This window comes from Cololabis saira, chromosome 1, assembly GCF_033807715.1.
Source record: "Cololabis saira isolate AMF1-May2022 chromosome 1, fColSai1.1, whole genome shotgun sequence".
Classification (NCBI taxonomy): Eukaryota; Metazoa; Chordata; class Actinopteri; order Beloniformes; family Belonidae; genus Cololabis; species Cololabis saira.
The window spans coordinates 15,633,467-15,655,944 of NC_084587.1; the positions used below are offsets into that span (position 1 = coordinate 15,633,467).

A 22,478-nucleotide genomic window follows, 5' to 3' on the forward strand; every position below is an offset into this window, starting at 1 on the left:
TTAGAGGTCAGACGCTTTTAATCTGAAGTCCAGTCGATGGACCCCAGAGTTGATGAAGAATGGGACTTAGGGCCCCCTGGGGTGCGCTGATGAGGGATTACAGGTTCTGCTCACGGCAGGGTGGATTTAGTCCGGGAAACACTGCAGAGACTCAGTCCACACACGTTATCTACCGTCTCTGGGGCCCGGCTGACGTTTGTTTTCTCTGGCGGCTCCCTGGTATGGCGAGCCGTGCTACTCATCAGCTTATCAAACAAAAACTATGAAAACAGACCTCACTTTTGGTTAAGTGGTCAAACATTTAAATATTTAGGCTGACTATACTGTTTTTTTTTTTTTTTTACAGGAAAATGCCAAAGAACAAGTATGTAGACATGTAATCATATTAACGTGTTTTATTTTTATATGACCCTATTAAATATTGCATGACTTCTTATGATTTATTGGATCAGTGCAGTTTCCGTGCTAGAGTTGAAAACAGTGGATTATAGTATTTATAGAAAACTAAGCTTTTTTTTGCCAGCTAAGACTGCAGTGAAGCCCTGCCTTTTATCTGAAGACCAGGAGATCCCCGTCATCCTGAACAGGAAGCAGGTATGGATGGATGTCACAGCAGGAAGAAACGGAGAGCGGCCTCTGGAAGTTTTCACTCTGCAACTTCTGCTTTTCTCTTCTGCAGTAGATTCTTCAAGAAAAACTCGCCTGTCAATCATAAGGAGCAATGATTCAAACAACTTTTCTAGTTATCGTTCTATAATGTCAGGTAGCAGTTATATAAGTGCATTTAGGCTTTCTGTGCTGAGGATTCAATCTCTTCAAGCTCCTGTGGACAACCAGCAGCAGTCATGATTGAGGCTCTGCACACATGATAGTTAAGACCTGAGATGAACCTTTGTCTGCCACTCCCTCCCTGCAGGCTTCAAAGATGTTATTAAAACACAAATCAGATTACTCTCAACCAATGATTAATGTGATTATATGGGCTTAATTTAGATCTCTTCAGATAAACTGAATTCTTGAACATAATAACTGAGTTCATATCTCTGTTGTCTTTATTTATAAAGCAGCTGGCTTTAGCAGTTTATGCCCGTTTACTCCCAAAAACACATAAAACAGGAAAAGAGTTCCTCCATGATGCTCAAAGCTTTAAAAACAATAAATATCATAAAAACGAACAAAGAAAAAATATTTGAATACCTCTTCTGTAAAATGTATCTTAACCGAACCATTTTATATGAAGAAAATAATTTAGATAAGCTTTTAGATGTTGGGGAGATGCACTTAACTCCTTATAAATACTGTCAAGATTCATGAACGCAGATTTAATTTATATTAAACTTCTTAAGAATTGCAATTCTTCAAGTTTTGTGATTCCACATTAAAGGTTCATTGGGATTTTTCCTGGTTGAAAATGTTGAATCATCCATTTCAATAGATCATATTTGTCTTGTTGGAATAGAATATTATGTACCTGTATAGTATATGTATATGATGGCCTCTATTTCAGGAGAATCGTCATACATATGCTCACAATATTTTTGTTCTTAAGCACTATGAATCAGTCCCTGGACCCTCCTGCATCAAAAACAACATCAAGTGCTTTGTCCCACAGGCACAGGCAGCAGTCATTATGTGGTAAATGATTATTATTTGTGGACTTTACAACAGAACAACCTTCTACTTTTTTCAATTGGAGTTTCAGGTCAGTTTTCAAAATGCGACGACTACAGGCCTTTTCCTGAACAGCCTGGTTAAGACGAGGACTGTTCTTAACTCTGGAAACCTTTCTCACCTGCTTTGTAGGAGGATCGGACCAGCGGCCCGCTGGCTGTGTAGACAAAACCCATTTCACCTCCAACCTTCTCCCAGTGGGCAAACCTTTCAGGAGTGACATATTCCTCCACCTAAAACACAAACACACATTCTCTTAATTTCTATTATTCTGCCTGAGTCCGTCTGCATAAACTAAACTCAGCGATTCCTGCTTGAAACAGGAGAACAGAACAGAGAGAGACTTACTTTGAGGTGGCGCTTCGTGGGTTGCATATACTGGCCAAGAGTCAGACAGTCCACACCTGCCTCTCGCAGCTCTGCGACAGCAACGCAACAGTGATATCAGACAACGAATGAGGTAAAACCGGATCTGTGTGTGTGACAACAACATGTACACACCAGTCAGAGTGTCGAGGATCTGTTGGTCAGTCTCCCCCAGGCCCAGCATGATGGACGTCTTGGTGAGCACGCTGGGATTGACCTTCTTGGAGTGCTTCAGGACACTCAGGGATTGGTCGAAGTTCGCTCTGGGGTCACGTACAAATCTGGAAACAGATAATGAGCAATATAAATAAATGATCAAAGAGAAAGATGAAGAAACAGCTGTAATGTTGTTACACATATGCAACTCTTCATTATTTATGGAAATGTTGAGAAATGCCTCTTCTGCCACCTGCTGGTCAGAGTGCGTTACACTTCTCATGCTTACGGGTCCATGTACTTCGCAGCCATCTGTTTTTTGTTTTGAAATGAAAAAATAAAAATAGAGAAATAATCCAAAATAATCCGTTTCCCATCTTTTGTTTTGATAATAAAAAACGGAAAACGGATCGTTATCCATTATCCGTTATCCGATTTCATTGATGTGTTTGAAAATCGAAATTGGGAATTAAAACAGCGAGTGGAAAACTCTTTTCTCTATTTCCTATTCGTTTCCAAGGATACTGAAAACAAGAATTGGACAAATGGGGGGATTGCACATGCGCAGTAATAAATGAAGAAAGTTGTTTCTGGTTCTTTTGTTCATCAGATTGAAAATTAACAGTTTTAGATTTTTTTTAATGTTGAAACAGAAAATAAATCAAATATGAAACCTGGGAGTGGAACATGAGTTTAATCTGTAATCTGTCTTCACTCCGTCATGAAACTGCAGTGATGTTGTGACAGTCCGTTCAGCTGCAGCGTCCAAAAAAAAACCCAGTGTCCAATCAATAACATAAACTGGTCCGTGTATCTTTTGGTCATTGGATTTTTCCGTCATGAGTGGGAATCAAAAAACAAAAAACGATTGGTTTATTTGATTTTCCTTTTAAAACAAAAAACAAATATTGAATACACTGCATTTTTTCTTTTTCTGTGTTAATATGATTTAACAAAGATTCAAAATACGCTTTTATTTTCGTTTTCTATTTCATATAAGAAAAATGAAATCCCTAGTCAACAGGAAGGAAAAAACGAACCAAAAACAACCGTTTATTCATATTCGTGCACCGGAAGCTGGCATTTACAACCGAATGAACTTAGTTCTGGATATTTAACAGGCATTCCTGTGACAATTCTCTCCAGGGGAAGTTTGATTTTAATATTTTATTGGTCGGGTTTACGTGACTCGGAAATGGGTCTGTATGCTGCAGTTCGGGTAACCATGGCAACCATAGCGGCGCTGAAACAACAGATTAAGGATTATTTTTTAAAGATTGATTAAGGACTTGTTCCACAGCGGTTTGACGCACAATGACATTTCCTGCACGTTGCAGCAGATGTGTCTCCTGCAATGCTCAGAAATGAGCGTCAGAAGATTCTGTGCTCGGCATGATCTGAGGAGAAAAAGACGCAGAGCTGGAGAGCGTTTTGATTCAATCTATTTATGAGGTTTTTATTCAGATGTCCACAGTATATTGCAAATATACACACTGCATGCGACGCGAGCGAGAGTCAGCGTCAAAAACAGTTCCATTGCTTTATTTTTTATTTGCACTGTCTATACTGGTTGCGAGCGACGCGGCGTCGTTTTGAGCTGGACTTTTGTCGCACGCTCTGCTTCTATTTTCTTCCCGTCGCTCGCGTTGAAAGCCGGTTGAAAGTTGAAAAAAAAGTGTAAAGCGCTGTAGGAAACAGTCATTTCAATACAAGAACTTCAATAAAGTGGCAGCTGCTGGAGGGAGATCGCCAGGCTGGAAGGTTCTGATAAGATAATAAGATATAATAAGAATCTTATCTTAATCTTATTAGGGCTTAATTTGTCCCGGATCCTGCCGGATTGATCGTGTCCTCTGCTTTTTCCCCACATCCCAGTAATGATCTGACATGCTGACATGTTTGCACCGCACGCCGGTCACTCCAGCTGTTCGCTGTTTGATTGCGTAATCACACGCCGTTATTAATTGTTCGGTTTTTTCCCCACTTATTCCACCGAATAATAAGCTTGTTTTCTGTTTAGAAAGTACAAACGTAGGGAGATTACAAGTAATCACCCATCTTTTACTTGTCCCTTTACTCTTTTAGGAGTTATTTTAGGAGTTTCTTTCAGGAGCGCACGGGCGGGTGAATAAAGGCTGATTTATGGTTCCGCGTAAAATCGACGGCGTAGCCTACAGCGTAGGGTACGCGGCGACGCGCACCGTTCGGTGACCGCGCCGCGTACCCTACGCTGTAAGGTCTGCGTTGGTGTAACGCGGAACCATAAATCAGCCTTCTAAAAGGCGAGTCTCAGCTGTCAATCAAAAGAACGTGGTAGAACGTGGGGCCGATAACGCGTTCAGAGCGGGTCCGATGCCACGCATTGCGGCGCGACAGTCGGACGCTCGCATGCAGTTAGGACAGTTGGGAGCCGTAGCCTAATTTTTGTTGACAGCTTTGTACTGAACACTGATCACCCCGATCATGTTTGCAGTGTACACGTTTAAAACCCATTAAGCATGTCGGAAGGCCGTTGTGGCTGAGTTTTGTCATTAAACGCCATAAAACTTCTGTCGGACTCAGCGTAGCCTACTTCTCTGTCAGCAGCGCGTCATGCAAATATACAGGACCTAACAATAAACTCTCAAGCGGCTCTTAAAAGTACAGGAAAGCCGCAATACCGGCTATCTGTCTTCACATGGGGGTTGCTTGCTGGAGAAGTTCGGGTTGGAAGAACCTGAGAGAGCTCCATCAGCCATACCATGAATTCAGGCGTCAGGTAAAGTTTGTGCTGCAGTGCAATTTATACATATAATGATAATCACGTGGATACCCCACGCGTGGGACTAAATTAATTCTTCCAACCCGACCTTCTCCAGCATGCACCCCCAGTGAAGACAGATAGCCGGTCATTCGGCCATGATGAATCAAAACGCTCTCCAGCTCTGCGTCTTTTTCTCCTCAGATCATGCCGAGCACAGAATCTTCTGACGCTCATTTCTGAGCATTGCAGGAGACACATCTGCTGCAACGTGCAGGAAATGTCATTGTGCGTCAAACCGCTGTGGAACAAGTCCTTAATCAATCTTTAAAAAATAATCCTTAATCTGTTGTTTCAGCGCCGCTATGGTTGCCATGGTTACCCGAACTGCAGCATACAGAGCCATTTCCGAGTCACGTAAACCCGACCAATAAAATATTAAAATCAAACTTCCCCTGGAGAGAATTGTCACAGGAATGCCTGTTAAATATCCAGAACTAAGTTCATTCGGTTGTAAATGCCAGCTTCCGGTGCACGAATATGAATAAACGGTTGTTTTTGGTTCGTTTTTTCCTTCCTGTTGACTAGGGATTTCATTTTTCTTATATGAAATAGAAAACGAAAATAAAAGCGTATTTTGAATCTTTGTTAAATCATATTAACACAGAAAAAGAAAAAATGCAGTGTATTCAATATTTGTTTTTTGTTTTAAAAGGAAAATCAAATAAACCAATCGTTTTTTGTTTTTTGATTCCCACTCATGACGGAAAAATCCAATGACCAAAAGATACACGGACCTAAACTGAACATACTGCCCCGCCCATCGTTGGAAACGAATAGGAAATAGAGAAAAGAGTTTTCCACTCGCTGTTTTAATTCCCAATTTCGATTTTCAAACACATCAATGAAATCGAATAACAGATGACGGATAACGGATAATGGATAACGATCCGTTTTCCATTTTTTATTATCAAAACAAAAGATGGGAAACGGATTATTTTGGATTATTTCTCTATTTTTATTTTGTCATTTCAAAACAAAAAACGGATGGCCGCGAAGTACACGGACCCTTAGGACTCATCCTCCATGCGGCAGAGCTTTAATTAGATATTCGATATTAAACAAACAGAAAAAACAACTGCAAAGTATAAAAAAAAAAAAGACATGAGAAAAAGAATTTAGATTGAAGAGCTGTTGACTTCAAGGATACTTGCTGACAACTAGCTCTGAGGGTTCATTAACCAATTAAAGAGAGAAAAAAAACAACAGGTTAATATAAAATGTTGAGTCTCTGTACCTTTGCAGCTCACGTACTGTCTCCACATTGTGGGCGTAAACATCCAACCCTGACAGGGCGATCTTCTCCACGGCAGCCAGGTCACCCCGGAAATCCGGGGTCAGACATTCAACCAGGATCTGAGAGTTTCTGGATGGAAGAAGGCACAGCCTCTTACTTATTAATTATGCACACATTCCCGGAAACAAACACATGACAATTTTAAGAGATTTACCTTTCCTTCAGGTTAGAAACAGTCTTTGCAAAATGTTCCGCTCCTCCATCAACAATATCTGAAAAACGGAGTCATTAGAACAGGCGGAGCTCATTGAGGATGCAACACTATTCTAAAGGCTTATGTAAATGTATTTAATGAATACAAGTATACAACATCTGTTTATCCTTAGAAATATTTAAGCTTTTTTGCAAGATTGTGCAATGTTGCACCATGTCAGACTGAAGAGGACACACAAACGATGAGAAGCTTTACCATCTCTGTCAACGGAGGTCAGAACCACGTAGTCCAGCCCCCAGGCGGCGATGGCTTTAGCCGTGTTGTACGGCTCGTCTGGATCCAGGGGCGGGGGCTGACGGGCTGTCTTTACCGAGCAGAACCTGCAGCCGCGGGTGCAGGTATCTCCCATCAGCTGCATGCAGAGAGAAAGAATCGTTCCTTTGTGACTCACTGAACAGCAAACAATTCATGAGTATAGTTTTACTCCTCGCCTCAGCGTCAAGCCAGGTATTTATTTATGATGTTCATGATAATGTTTTAATGTCTATGTGGGGTAGGGGGGTGTATGTGGGGGGGTATAATGTGCTGTGTGTGTATTAATGTGAGGATGTGTGTGAAAATGACCATATGTGTGTTTTTAACCATGAGTGTGTCAGTTTTTATATGTTAAATGTTATTATGTAAAGCACTTTGCGTTACTATTGTATGAAAAGTACTATATAAATAAAGTTAGATTTTATTTGATTTGGTGAATGGATGTGTCTTTTTCCAATCAATAATAAAGATTGAGAGATTTAAATGTTTCTTTGTTAAAAATCATAACCCTTTACTCGTGTATAAGACCACTCACCATGATGGTGGCAGTAGCTGTGGCGTACTCTCCTCCTCCCCAACATTCCCCGATGTTTGGACACCTGGCCTCCTCACACACCTGAGAAACAGACAGAGCTGCTCTCAGCAAAGCAACAAGAACTGATGATGCAGGATCTTTTCACCCGTCCTTACCTTAAACACATTCTTAATGTTGATAAAATCTCAAATAAAAAAGAAATATATATATATATATATATATATATATATATATATATATATATATCTCACAATCTCACAACAGTCACAGACATGAAGCTTACTGTGTGCAAGTTGAGGTCTCTCAGCGTGTTCTTCAGCTTGTTGAAATTTTTTCCAATGGGAATCTCAGTCTTCAACCACGGAGGAAGTCTCAGCCTAACACAAAAAAAAAAAAAAAAAAAAAAAACAGAATTACTAATTGTCCATGTCACAAAATTGGGAATAAACTGTATTAGGATAAATATTCCAGAAACAGCATCCAAGGTTCAAATCAGGGCTCAGTCTGCAATTTGTTCTGCACTTCACAAAAGGCGGGTCACAGCTTTACCTTTACCTGACATCATTCAGAACATGTTGCTTTATTGATGTCGAAAGATGCTCTTATGAACTACAACTCACTGATAAAAGATAATTGAAACCTAAAAGAGCTACAAAACATTGCTGATTAGCCAACCAGCTATTTAGCCCACATAAATAAGTACAACTTAATAATAATAATTCATTTTATTTGGAGGCGCCTTTCACGACACCCAAGGTCACCTTACAGAATCAAAACACAAGAAATACAATTAAAAATACTCCATAAAAGCAACAATACAAATAATATAACAGTGTGAGAAATGACAGTACTAATAACTCAAACAGATCCCTGTGCATGTGTAGACTTGATAAATTACTTAGATTTGATGATATCATCTAATACAGTGGTCCTCAACCTTTTTTCAGTGACGTGAAATAATTTTTCAGCCAAGTACCCCCTAACCAGCGCAAAGCAATTTTGGTTGTAAAAAAAAAGACCTAAAACAGAGCACTGTGCCATCAGTAAATGATTTATTACACGTAAAAATATTGCTGCTATGCTTCAACCACGACTACATCGTTGGTCCAAGTGATTGACAGGTGAAGCCAGGCGGCATTTGACAGGTTAGGTGGAACCATCCTGGTGTGGGGGATACTCTGCAGTTTTAGGATAATAAGTTGAATAGCCTACTCCGGAAGATAGAATTAATTTTATGAATTTAGAATTTTTTATGAAATAATTATTTTTAAAGGATTTTTGCATGGATGCTACTTTTTAAATATATGTATATTTTAAAATCTCACGTACCCCCTGTAGTGTCTTCACGTACCCTCAGGGGTACGCGTACCCTCATTTGAGAACCACTGATCTAATACATCTCACAGCCACTAATCTGATTAGGAACTGTTAAGAAGTTAGATAATGTCAGTGTAATGTGCCGTCGAATAATACGTAAATAATATACAAGCATACCTGCAGATAAACCGTTATTAACTTTTAAATAAGTTTGCTTGTCGCTTCATCCTTGCAGTCCTGCTTCCCTGATTGTTCACTTCTGTAAATCCCCTACACCAACACGTTGTTTAAAATGAAAATGCTGACATCCAAGACACTCAGATCTCGCCTTCAGTTCAGTAACAGTCTTATATGTTTGTCTCATATGACCTTTGAACCCCTCTGACAACACAAGCGTTTCTTGCAACTGGTTCAAAACGCTGCAGCGCAAGTTCTGACTCAGACCAGAAGGAGGGCACACATTAGGCCCATTTTAAAATCCTTACACTGGCTACCTGTTAGTTTTCGTGTTGATTTTAAAGTTCTTTTATTAGTTTATAAAGCGCTACATGGGCTTGCACCAGAGTATATTTCAGAGATGTTTTTATTCTATGAACCAGGAAGGACCTCAGATCCTCTGGCTCTTCCTTTTTAGCTGTTCAACAGAGTAGAACTAAAACATTTGGTGATGCTGCTTTTAGCCACTAATATGCTCCAAAACTGTGGAACAGCCTGCCGGAGGATCTGAGAGGAGCTGGAAATGTGGACATTTTTAAACGTAGACTAAAAGCTCATCTCTTTGGTCTGGCTTTTATGTAGCATCAAATTTTATAGTTTTATTCTGTTTAACATTTTTTAGAGTTATTTGTTTTATTCATTTATCTATTTCTTGTAATGTTTTTATTATTATTATTATTATATTGTTGTGTTCTGATTATTTTTTAGCCTTAATTCTTGAACTTTTATCATTATTTAATTTTAATTAACTATATTGTATGTCAGTGTGCATTGGTCTCCCAGTTTTTATTTTTGTTTTTATTATGCTTATTTTTCAGTCAAAATGTTAAGAACTTTGTATTTCATGTACCTGGATGAAAGGTGCTATACAAATAAAATTTGATTGATTGATGATTGATTTAACCCCGTTGGAGCTGAAAAACCTTGATTTTAGCTCCTCATTTGTCACAGCCGAGGTACCTTTCTCCCTTCTGTCTCTTCAGGTTTCCCTTGTACTCCCCCCACACGCTTTTCTCTGACAGTTCCCCAGAAATAAAGTCCTGCAGATCAGGTCCGTCTTCACTTAGAAGCTGCTTCTTCATCTCACTTCGGTCTGGAGACGATTTGGCCGCAGTTGTTACACTGTTTGAGTACACCTGCAGAAAAAAAGCATATTCAATCAATCAATCAATCAAATTTTATTTGTATAGCACCTTTCATCCAGGTACATGAAATACAAAGTGCTTAACATTTTGACTGAAAAATAAGCATAATAAAAACAAAAATAAAAACTGGGAGACCAATGCACACTGACATACAATATAGTTAATTAAAATTAAATAATGATAAAAGTTCAAGAATTAAGGCTAAAAAATAATCAGTCCACAACAATAAAATATAATAATAAGTATTCAATTATACGGCATAATTCAAGCAAATACATGAACAAACAAAAAAAAGCAAATAAATTACTTTTTCAAATGTATGGTGCATTTACTGAGTGAACTGAGGAGGCATGGGGTAAAAAAAATGCAGAAAAAACACTCGATTTATGAAACACAAGACCGCGCTGCTTTAATTCAGGGCCCGTGACGGATCCACAACTCAAGACAACGACCAGCGGATTAAATACACCGATTTAGACGGTATTAAGGCAGTCAAGTTAAATACTCACATGTGGGATGGGTTTGGGACTCAGACAGAGCTGATATGAGGAGAAACGACCGGCTATGCAGCAACTTTGTTTGAGCAGCGCCATGACTTTAGTTAGTAGGCAGCTGTCATTGACAACAAACTCGGCGAGCTGCTGCTTTGGTCTGGTGCTGCATTCAGGCTCTACAACAGAGTGGGGAAGACGAGGGATCACATTTATCTCCAACTTGAAAGATTCGGATTTTTATGTATTTTTTTAAGAGATGGTGTAGTTTATAGCATAATTACGTTTTTTTTTTAAATATGTTGTGTTGTTAATTTGAGTCTTTAGTAACGCTTTTCGACACCTGTTCGTCCGATAAATATGAACACAACTAAATGTAATAACATGTTATAGAAATATATTTTTACTGCCTCTTGTTTGTTATTCTATTAATAATTAATTTGTTTATCTTAATATTTAGGGTTTTTTTTAAATATGTTGTATTGTTAATTTGAGTTAGTTAGTTAGTTAATATTTATTTCGGTCAATCACAAACAAAAATCAACAAACAAGATAACACAGGTTTTTCCCTGGTCAACATTGTGATTATTTGACCGAAAAGGTCTGGGCTTGAAGCATAAAGCTTATCTTGCCCACCTTTTAACTGAATACAAAAAAACAAATGAAGTATGAATGATGAGTCTTGTTCGTCCGATAAATTTGAACGCAACTGAAATATATTTTTACTGCCTCTTGTTTGTTATTCTATTAATAATTAATTTGTTTATCTTAATATGCATTATATGTTAAATTTATCAAACATTCCCAATCTTAAAAACTAAATAAAAACGTTTTTTTTCCCTTTTTTTTTTAATTGAGAAAAGGTTATATACAAAGAACATCAGATACGGGCTCCAATATATGTAACAAAAAATAAATTAAATTCCAGTGAAATTAACATAAGTAGGGATGATGACACATAAACAAGTGGATAAATCTAAATAAATAAAATAAATAAATAGAAATAAAGTGACTGTATCGACACATCATGCCTGATGACGTCTCGTACGTGCGCTACAACTGCGTGGTGACGTCCTTCCTTCCTCCTTTCCTCTGCTACCGGCGAGGTGAGGATAGCCGAAAATCTGCTCCATGAGATTCATCTAACTCCATCCTCCTCTATTAAACTTAATTTTAGCGCAGTTTTCAACAGAACGGTCATTGATGATGTTGAATTTTACCGCACTTGTGTTATTTCCCCTTTGATATACGTTTTTTGAGGAGATAACTTGGTAGTAGTTTGGGTGATTGACCATCTGGGGCCTGACGCTACGTTTGTGCTAACGACTGCAGCGTATCTAATGTGTTTAAATACAGTTTTTAAAGGCTTTAAGTAGTTAAAACCCCTAAAAAAATGTCAGTGAAACAATATTCATTAACACATTTCACGTGTACTAACACGAACTAACTCTGCTAATGTATTAGTACCAACGCTGCTCTTGTCAATGTAGCGCGGCCGCGTACCATTTAGTTTGTTCCAAACTAAGTTACCTTAAAGTTAAACGGTACACTGTCATTACAGTCTGCATAAATGAATTAAACCTTGTCACACACATGCTCAATGTGCAAGAAACAAGATCTCCCGTTCAGCTGTTCACTAACACACTTTTTAAATGCTACGTGTAACAATGTTGATGTGTCAAAGTGTGTTGTATATTATTAATGGAATTGTGCCTTTTTCTGCAGAATGAAGACCATTCTCAGCAGCCAGACTGTCGACCTCCCAGACAATGGTGAGAAACCTTTTGGTTTTTCATGTTTGTGGTGACTTTTTGGCTATGCCTGTGTAGAGTACAGTTGTTCACGTGTTTCCATTTTTTTTTTGTCTGCAGTCGAGGTGAGGCTAAAGGGGCGAACAGTGATTGTTAAGGGGCCCCGTGGCAAGCTCACCAGGGAGTTTAACCACATCAACCTGGAGCTCAGCCTTCTGGGCAAGAAACAGAAGAAGGTAAGGTGGCGTGAAGATGCTCTGAAAAGTAATACAGTACCATAAGCATTGTGGAGACAGTTTTATATGCAGAGATTAAATATTATGGCAAAACTATACACTTCCATGTTCAGTCATGCACGATGAGTCTGTGATGATAAATACATGTGTACCTGTACTAGTTTCATTTCATATTGTCTGAATGTATAAAGCGGTTTTTGAATATCAAGCTGTTTTTAATTGGAGTACCATGTCTTAATACAACATAAGTGTCATTAAGTTACATGTTACAGCGAGTTACATGTGTCTAGAATTGTTTAATTCATTTATCGATCTCCAGATGTGGTCTTTACATTTCTAAGGTGTCTGTCATAATGTGAATGCTGGGTTTTAAAAAGTATTAAAAAGTGATAAATGAAAATTGCCAAATTTAAGGCCATTAAAAGTGTTAAATTCACCGTCAGAGGTTTTTTTTTTTTTTTTAATTGGTATTATTTTTTACCTTTTCCATTTTAAGCAGTCTATTTTATTGTCATTCACAAAGTGAAATAAATGTGAAACATCTGTTCAACATCAATGAGTCTATAAATCTGTTCTGTATAGTGTTCTATAGGTCAAAATCTGTATTAATGTTAAAAGGTCCATGATTAACACTTAATGTTGTGACAGTTTTTTTTTTTAAATCTGAAGGTAGTGAAAAAGGTATTAAATTTGTATTAGATTTAACATAAGGATTGCTGTATAAACCCTGGAATGATACAAATGATTAATCTGTCTTGAAAAATGTTGTCGTCCTCAGCTTCGTGTGGACAAATGGTGGGGAAACAGAAAGGAGCTGGCCACAGTCCGCACTATCTGCAGCCATGTCCAGAACATGATCAAGGGCGTCACCCTGGTGAGTCTTCTGTGCAATATTGACTGCAAGCTGTGGGCACAGGTTCTACAGTGGGATTACTGGGTTTTCTAGTTGGGATTTATTTTGTTTGAGAGTATGCTGCCTTTTCCTGTCGACAATCGGCGTTGTCTGTGGTCTTCATCTGTGTCATTCTGTCTTCAGGGTTTCCGCTATAAGATGCGTTCTGTGTACGCCCATTTCCCCATCAACGTGGTCATTCAGGAGAGTGGATCTCTGGTGGAGATCAGGAACTTCCTGGGAGAGAAGTACATCCGCCGTGTCAGAATGAGGGCTGGTGAGTCCGCTACAAGTCATGGAGATAGCTGAGTCTCTGAAAAAGAAATGTATGGGGAAATAAATCCAAATCATCCATAATTGCCTATTTATAAACCACACAGTAAACATTGATAAGGTCAAGAGACCATAGTTAGGTCTAGCTGTTGCAGGTTTTTTCCCCCCTCTTTTGAATAAATCATCTTGCAATGAAGTCGATTAACCTCCTAAACTTGGATAACGATGGAAAAACCTGCTAAATTTTTGAAGATGCATCCCTTTTTTTATCTTTTTCCCCTCTTGCCCTAGATGTGCTTTCCCTTCTGAAGAATTGTTGTCTCGTTTGAGATTCAAAGGCTCCCGACAGTCTCAGAGACTTGGGCTCAAGAGTATTTTGTAGTTTTCTTGTATTTCTAGTTACGCACCTGTAACTAGACCAATCATTTTATGTTTCTGTATTTCTGGAGTAGCCTACAATAAAAACTAAAATGTGAAACTTCTGTCTGTATAGGAGGGGCCTGATATAAGCTGTATACAGTTCAGATAATTTTATAGAAATGCTTAACTTTCAAATTGGGAGCTATGATAGTTTTGATAAAGATGTAATGTTTGATTGTGCCTTGTATTTTATTTATTTTTGTCGTTTTGTAATGGTTATGAAGAGTTCACCCCCATAGTAAAGTCTGCTGTTCTCCTTTTGTCGTCTTCTTCTCTCTAGGTGTCAATTGTGCGGTGTCTGCTGCCCAGAAGGATGAGCTGGTCCTGGAGGGCAACGACATTGAGCTGGTGTCAAACTCTGGTACGTATGTCCACTCTGATAAAACAGAGAGAACCCCTCGAGGTCCCTGCCAATAAAACGATCAGTTGGTGCTGTTATGACTCGTGTAAAATTTCATATTTTATCAGAAAAGGTAAAATTATTGCAGTTAAAGTGATACTTAAACACTCCTCAGAGGATCTATGTTCACCAACCGTGCAATAAGTTGAGTATAGTGATAAAACTGGTAGACCATTATGGGAGTTTTGCAGTCACAGTTTGTAACTCGTTTAATCATCTTTCGTATCGCCACCAGCCATCTTCTGATTTCCACATTTCTACGAGTATGCTGACCCTGCAGTAAAATAGTACTTAAATTCAAATTTTAAGCATCATTGTTTTTATTGAGATAGTTTAATAACCAAACTGGTCTGGAGAAAACTGCCGCTCCTCAAGCCCCTTTAAAATATGAGATCTTTAACTTTAATGGCTTAATCAGTCTGTTCACTTTTGTTTTAATTTTCACTCCATTTCATTTTGTACATGCTTTAAAACTATTGGACCCACACTGCACATGAAGTGTTTACTGTAACGGAAGATTGGACAGTAAATAAAATGTTTATCACTTAATTTCTCACAGTCTTACCAAACTGTGTCCTGTTGTTTTATAACCGTCCAGCTCAGCTTGTTACGAGTTCAGTACTTCTGTGAAACATGATAGTGGATGGAAGTACCACTTTTATAGATGGATGAAGTTGGTTGACGTGTCAGATGGTTAATTTCTTGACAGTAATGGTGTTACCAAATAAATTAAGAAGAGCCATCTTTTACTTCTCCTGAAGAGAATTGTCTTAACTGTCAGCATTTGTTAAAAGCTACACATCATTTTGAGTAAATTATTTCAGATGCAGCTTGATTAGTTATTCTGTTACTTAAAAATGTCTTCTTTCTTTTCAGTACCATTTCACAAGTGTACACTCAGACATGTCATCTGTTTTTATAGTATCCAACAATTCGGACAAAATGCACCTGAACTACTGAATGTTTGCCAAATATGACCTTTTTTTTTGTATACATCTCCCTTGGAACGCTCAATAAGGATCGTTCAGAAGATTTGATCAACTGTATTCTTATCCCTCTGCTGTCGCAGCGTTAACGTCTATAAAAGCTGAACTGTGAGCTCTTGAACTATTGTGACATGCTGCTCATCACCCCAACCCCTCTGTTCCAGCTGCCCTGATCCAACAGGCTACCACAGTCAAAAATAAGGATATCAGAAAGTTCTTGGACGGCATTTACGTGTCTGAGAAGGGAACAGTAGTGGAAACACCACAGTAAAAGTTTCACCTGCACTTCTAGAGGTTAGACGATGCCGTCGAAGCCGCCATTGTGTCCCTCAGGGGGCGGCCATCTGTTTGTTCTTCTTTGCATGCCCTTTACGCTATGCGCTGTTTTCTTAATTGCTCTGGCTCTTTTATGTCTTCATATTTCCCACAAATGTTTGTTCATCTTACATCCACAACTCAGTGAGTTTGGTAAAGAAAATGCTTCAAATTTGTTTTCCAAAGGCAAAATGTTCTTGAATTTTTTTTTTTTTACCTCTGCTGTTTTTGTTTTTTTTAACCTGTGCTTCAGATTATTGCATGTTTTTGTTTATTTTTAACACAATTTAGTCACTTAATACTCTTGAAGTTGCATTTTAATGCTGCTGTTTTCTTCTTCACTAACTCATTGGTGCTCATTTCACAGAGGTTGTTGATCAGCAGTATTTCAGCATGTTGTGGGAACCGCCTGCATTTGCAGTGTCCACTCAGCATCCTAACACTCTGCTCTCGTGTGTTCACAGCGGCGTTGATCCAGCAGGCCACCACAGTCAGAAAGAAGGACATCCGGAAGTTCTTGGACGGCATCTATGTCAGCGAGAGGACCACTGTGGTGGAATCAGAGGTTGAATGATTGTTCCCATCTTGATATGACCAATAAAGTAAACATCTTTTCCAGTGTATCTGGTCTCCGTTTCCTGGTTTTACCTGAATTTGACTGAACCGCGGGACAGAATGAACTTTATTTGGTAAAAGATAAGACGCATTTAAAGTTTCATGTAGTCTGTTTGTGGCTTAATTTCTTAGAAATATGCATTTTTAACAGTTTTATCAAATGAAAACCTAGCTTTGAGGCTCCTGGAAACTTAATGCAGACTGTATTTGTAGGTCCAGATGCATCTGGCAGTTGAATGGAGACGTGAAAGGCAGGATAATAATACACGAGCAGGATGGTGGGAACATTTATTTAGTATTAGTTTGCCTGGTGGGATGTTTATTAAGATTGGCGCTTGATTCCTAATATTTGCAAACCAAGTTTAAAAAAGAAAAATTAAACTATTTTACTATTTATAGCACCCACATAACCCCAAAGTAGTCAAAGGTATTTGAAAAATGTTAAATATAAGCAGAATAACACCATTCTCAGAAAAATGTATACTGATGTTTACTTGTAATCACCAGATGTAAGTTGATCTGTATGGTGATTATGACACTACCGTTGCTTTGCTTGTGCATGTAAAGTTGTTCTCATGATAGGTGTTTAATAAACTAGCAAATCTTGGCAAATCAGGAAAAAAAAAAAAAATTTTGGTTTGACAGCAAAGTTTCAATACAGCACAACTAATGTTCAAAGCAAAAAATAATTAATTACCGGGACGTATACAGGGGATATTTTTTGAAAGAGAGGGAGGCTAAAACCTCAGGGGTCAGTTTAATTTTAAAGTTCTCAACAGACGCACAAACAGTACTCGAGTTGTAAAAAAAAAAATCAGGTGGGATGGTGGATTTTATCATATGGGGACAGATTATTTGTGCTGATTACAAATAATATAATATATTACAAATAATAGCACTGACCAGAACACCTGCAGAAATATTGCAGGACATAGCAGCAGTTAAATGCAGCCTTCGGTAAGCTTTAAATATCCACTGGGCTTACATCAAATATATCAAAACACAACAATAAACTTGTTTTCTGAACTTATCAATATGACTCTGTCCTTCACAGGATAAGTAAAATGGATCACTGCAAAAACACAATCTTAATATTAATTTTATTTGTCCTATTTCTAGTTAAAATGTCTCATTTTATTTAAAAAAATGTCATTACACTTAAAACAAGACTCATCACTGGAAAAAACAATTTTCACCTGTTTCAAGTAGATTTTCACTTAATAAGTAGAAAAATCTGCCAGTGGAACAAGATTTTTTTGCTTGTAATGAAAACATAAATCTTGTCCCACTGGCAGATTTTCCTACTTATTTCAAGTGAAAATTTACTTGAAACAGGTGAAAATTGTCAAATAAATTATTTGTTATTTTATGTGTTATTTTTCTGGTGATGACTGTAAATGTTGAAATAGCAGTAATACATTAATTGATGAAACAACATAAGGGATGGAAAGGGGGGGTAGCAGTTTTACAGGGGGGATGATTTTGACCGGTTTTATTTCAGGGGGGATGCCATCCCCCCTCACCCCCCCTCAACTCCAGTACTGAGTATAGGCAATGCAAAGTTTTCAACCTGGAAACAACGCAATCGTAAGACCTCAGGATGACGCCTTTATCCAATAAACACGCACAAAATAAAAATGATTTAATTCCTTTCAAATATTTGTTGAAATATTCTTCATTTCAATAATGATAATTCAATAATGTTGAACATGATTTCTCCATGTACATGACCAGTTTTTAGAAGAATAATTTCAGAAAAAAAGCCACAATAGAGCAGATAATTTGTACATATCACTTTCCCACCAATCGAGAATCACAGTATGATGAAAAGGTGGATGAAAAAAAAACACTCAATTTTAACTCCTTTTATTTATTCTGTATTAAGAATGGACTGATTTCTTGTAGTAACGTAAAGTAAAAGTTAATAATGGGAGGGAACCCAAAACTTTTACTGAAAGTGAACATAAACCTCTGCGATGCTCTTCATCTAATAATAATAATACATTTTATTTGTAAAGCACTTTTCATAAAATAATCTCAAAATGCTACAGATACCAGCAAACAAAATAAACAAAAAGGAATAAAATCAAGACACAAAAAAACAGAAGTAAAAGCATAAAAACACAGAGACAATAGAAACATCTATAAAAGACCAGGGAAAGACTTCAATTCAATTTTATTTATATAGCGTCTAATACAACAAAAGTTGTTGGAAATAGTCTCCCTGCTTCTTCACTTCCTGTGTCAATAACGTTGGTCGCTTAGCAACAAACTGAGAACGGCCAATGAGCTTCAGCGAGCAGCTCAAGAACGGGACCCTTTGACGAATCGTTCATTACTGTCTCAGATATAATCGATGGTGGCATGTCGGTTTATAAGAATCTTTTTGCCCAGAAGAAAAAAAGAGCAACAACAATGACCCATAACTATTTTCTTCTCTCGAAAAAACCTGCACCACGGGCTTTAGGAGAAAAAGACGCTACAGAGTCAGGATGCAGCGGCTCAGCGGTGCTGATCTCCGCAATTTGAAGCCTTTTAAAATAATTGTAAAAAAAAAAATCACTTATCACAGGTTCTTTTTGGAACGTAACCCTCGCGAAAAACAAGGGATTACTGTAATGCCAATATCTCCACGTTGCGAAACTCTCCTTGCTCTCTTGGCTCGCCATGACTGCTCATGTTTTTGAATGCGCACACACTACGTTTCCTCTGGTCTCCGCGTGTGGGGAAAAAAAGCTTCACTGTGGCCAGAAATAACGGAGTAATGCACCGTTTGGTAACGGTAATTACGTTACTGAATTAAAAAAGTTATTATAATGTTTATTAATATTAGTTACTGCCAAAACTAACAGCATTACTGTAATGTGTTACGAAATAACACGTTAGTCCCAACACTGGTAAGCGGTAAGGAGGTCTTTGAGGTATTGAGGGGCATTGCTGTAGATGCAGAGGTGAGTGATGAGGGCAATCTTGTATTGGATTCTTGAGGTTATGGGAAGCCAGTGTAGGTTCTGAAGAATAGGGGTGATATGGTCGTATTTGCAAGTTTTCATCAGAGTTCGGCCAGCATAGTTCTAAATGAGTTGAAGTTTCCGGAGGTGTTTGTTGGGGATACCGATGAGCAGGCTGTTACAGTACTCGAGCCTGGAGGAGATTAGGACGTGGACGAGTTTTTCTGCATCGGAGAAAGTGAGGAAGGGGTGGAGTTTGGATATGTTCCTTATGTGGAAAAAGCAAGTTTTGTACAGATGTTTGATGTGGTTTACATAGGTGAGTTGTGGGTCCAGCTTCACACCGAGGTTGGTAACAGAGGTAGAGAGGGGGATGTCTTGACCGGAAAAGGAGATGGTGGTTATGGGTGATGACTGGACCTGGTGAGGGGTGCCAGTTTGTATGGCTTTGGTTTTGGAACTGTTCAATTTTGTTTTGTCAATCTTGTTTTTGTTGTTTACTTGATGACAACCCGGTTGCTTTTGCACTCAATCTTGGACTGTGTTCTTGTGCTTGTACTGGCGCAGACATGCCGGGGTGAGGAACTTCTTAAATCGTCTCCACAGTGAAGGATTATATACCATTTTGGTGTCCTCTTTTATAACAGCATCCTTCGGTTCAGGGAGTTCTTCAATTACTTCAAATTGTTTCAAATTCTCAGTAATTACTGACCTGTTATTCCTTCTGAGTCTCTGCTTCTTTGCTTCGTGCTCAGAAACCCCATCGTGTTCGGAGACCAATGCCGTTTCAGTGACCTTTTCATTGGCCCCCACCAGCTCAGAGACGCCCTCTGGTTCTGCAACTCCTACTTTCATTGCCAACTCTTGCAAAATCATCTAGTCTGGTGTTGGTATACCATCTTCTTTTTGTGCAGAAACCCCATCCTGTTCAGAGACTAATGCGGTTTCAGGGGATGGTACCGGTTTGGACAAGTCTTCTGGTTCAGGGTTTCCGACTTTTGCAGCACTGACCTCAGACTGGTCACTCTTTTCAGTTTTCAGTTCTAATATCTTGTTATTCTCGGGTCCAGGCTCCGCTGGTGACGCTTTTCTGTTTCTAGTTGAGAAATATCTTCTGGTTTGGAGACAAATTCCTTTTCATTGGCCCCCGCCAGCTCAGAGACCCCCTTTGGTTCTGAAACTCCTACTTTTATTGCCAACTCATCAAGTCTGGTGTTGGTATACCATCTTCTGATTGAGGTAGGTATTCAATGACCTGATTAACATCCTCAGATTTTTCTGACTTCTTCTTTCTGCGCCTACGCTTCTTTGCTTTTTGTTCAGCAACCCCATCCTGTTCGGAGACCTATGCTGTTTCAGGGGTTGGTACCGGTTTGTACAACTCTTCTGGCTCCGGGTCTCCCACTTTTGCAGCCAAGTTATCACCGACCTCAGGCTGGTTACTTTCTTCGGTGAGTTCTACATCAATCATCAAGTCAGCTGTCGGTACACCATCTTCAGGTTGAGGGAGGTATTCAATGACGTGATTTGCATCGTCAGATTGCTCTGGCTTTTTCTTTTTTCTGCGTCTACGCTTCTTGGCTTTTTGTTCAGAAACTTCAGAAACCAATTGCGATTCAGTGGTCATTTTCAGCTCAGAGACCTCTTCTAGGCCTGACACTCCCACGTTTGCAGCAAAGTCTTGGTTAAGTTCATTGTTGCTATTCTCTACAACAACTTCTAACATCTTGTCATTGCTGTGTTCAGGCTCCGTTGGTTGGTGATGATTTCTCAGCTTCTTGTTCAGACACCCTCTCTGGTTCTGAAGGTTCTAATACATTTTCGAAAGAAGCATTGTCAGTTTGTGATGAGACACTTATCATTTCTGAGATGTTTTCTGTTGCAGAAGACTCAGAAGTTTCCAGGGCAAATTTCAGTTCGTCTGTGAGCTCTGCAAACTTGAACTCTACACTCGATTTCAATGTTTCCTGTGCCTCCAGTTTAGATATCAGATTGTGGCAGGGTGGAGAGGTTGATGGGACACACGCACCTGTGTCCCATCCGCCTGAGTGGCTGCCGCTCTCCACCCTGCCTGCCTTATAAGGCAGAGCTGGACAGCAGCGAGGGGTCGGAGGAGCTGCTGGTGGATGCTGTGGGAGAAGGTGCTTCTGCACGTGTGTGGCGGTGATCTGGGTGATCTGGCTAAATAAAAAGGGTTCTGCACAAAACTCTGTGTCCTCTCCATCCTGTCGGTCGGGCCCCGTGGCACTCGCCATGCTACACTGGCGCCCAACGTGGGACCCGACGGGATGTGGGCCACGGAGCGGGCCCTGGAGGTGCTCGCCCTGGTCACGGAGCACGGCTGTCAGGTCCGCCATGGCAAGGGAATAATAATAATAATAATAATCAGGAAATCAGTTTGTAAACAAGACCTCTGACCTGCATGACGTCATCTCTGTGCGCGCATCCCGGACAGACAAAACGGTACAAAACGGTACAAAACGGTACAAAACGGTAAGGACGTCCATCATATTCAAAGTCGTCGTCCACAACCTCAGAATTTGACAAATATTCAGACATGTTTCAAATAACTAACAGTAAACTAACAGTAGCAAACTCCCGCTGTACACGGAGCTGTGTCTGCGATGCGCGCACAGAGATGACGTCATGAGTTCAGAGGTCTTGTTTACAAACTGATTTATTTGTTACACACACAGCCCCGGATGTAGACAACAGGTCCTGGAAGACGCGCAGAAGCAGATCTAGTGATTCATAAAAGAAATGAACGAGTTTCGCTGCAATAATGTGTTATTTAGACGCTGCATCGTCTGTGTCCCGCTGTGCCCCCATTCGCTACCATTATATGGAGAAGCGGCTCGCACAAAACTCCTAATATCTTCCGAAGGACTCCAAATGACACCAAACTTTTCGGGGTGAGTATACGACCATAAAAAATGCCAGAAATAAGGTCCAGGTTGTAAAAAACGAAACTTTCCCTTTAAGTTTGATTGACATATCCATAGCCGGCGGCTATTTTATTTTAATTTAGTTTTTTATTTACTTAGTTGTTGTTTTTTAATTTTTTAATTTACGTTCTTTGTAATTTGACTTCTTGGGAAAAAGGGGCAGATTAAATAAGATTCTTCTTCTTTCTGCTCCCTTTCATTCACAATTTAGGAACGTTTGTGTTTTTATTG

General features: G+C 39.1%; 2 protein-coding genes across 2 annotated transcripts; one reads left to right on the forward strand and one right to left on the reverse strand.

Annotated features, from left to right (window-relative positions):
* Nucleotides 1–319: 319 nt before the first annotated feature.
* lias (lipoic acid synthetase) lies at nucleotides 320–10,613 on the reverse strand. The gene is made up of 11 exons (XM_061710101.1): nucleotides 10,482–10,613; nucleotides 9,788–9,963; nucleotides 7,578–7,671; nucleotides 7,295–7,375; nucleotides 6,700–6,856; nucleotides 6,445–6,502; nucleotides 6,231–6,359; nucleotides 2,173–2,318; nucleotides 2,020–2,090; nucleotides 1,793–1,904; nucleotides 320–702 (listed from the first exon to the last, which is right to left on the reverse strand). Exons 1-11 carry the CDS (start codon nucleotides 10,563–10,565, stop codon nucleotides 647–649), a joined length of 1,164 nt encoding a protein of 387 aa, XP_061566085.1. The 5' UTR covers nucleotides 10,566–10,613; the 3' UTR covers nucleotides 320–646.
* Nucleotides 10,614–11,547: 934 nt separating this feature from the next.
* On the forward strand, nucleotides 11,548–16,359 carry rpl9 (ribosomal protein L9). The gene is made up of 8 exons (XM_061730124.1): nucleotides 11,548–11,569; nucleotides 12,189–12,235; nucleotides 12,335–12,450; nucleotides 13,229–13,324; nucleotides 13,487–13,619; nucleotides 14,316–14,396; nucleotides 15,586–15,715; nucleotides 16,201–16,359. Exons 2-7 carry the CDS (start codon nucleotides 12,190–12,192, stop codon nucleotides 15,690–15,692), a joined length of 579 nt encoding a protein of 192 aa, XP_061586108.1. The 5' UTR covers nucleotides 11,548–11,569; nucleotide 12,189; the 3' UTR covers nucleotides 15,693–15,715; nucleotides 16,201–16,359.
* Nucleotides 16,360–22,478: the final 6,119 nt, after the last annotated feature.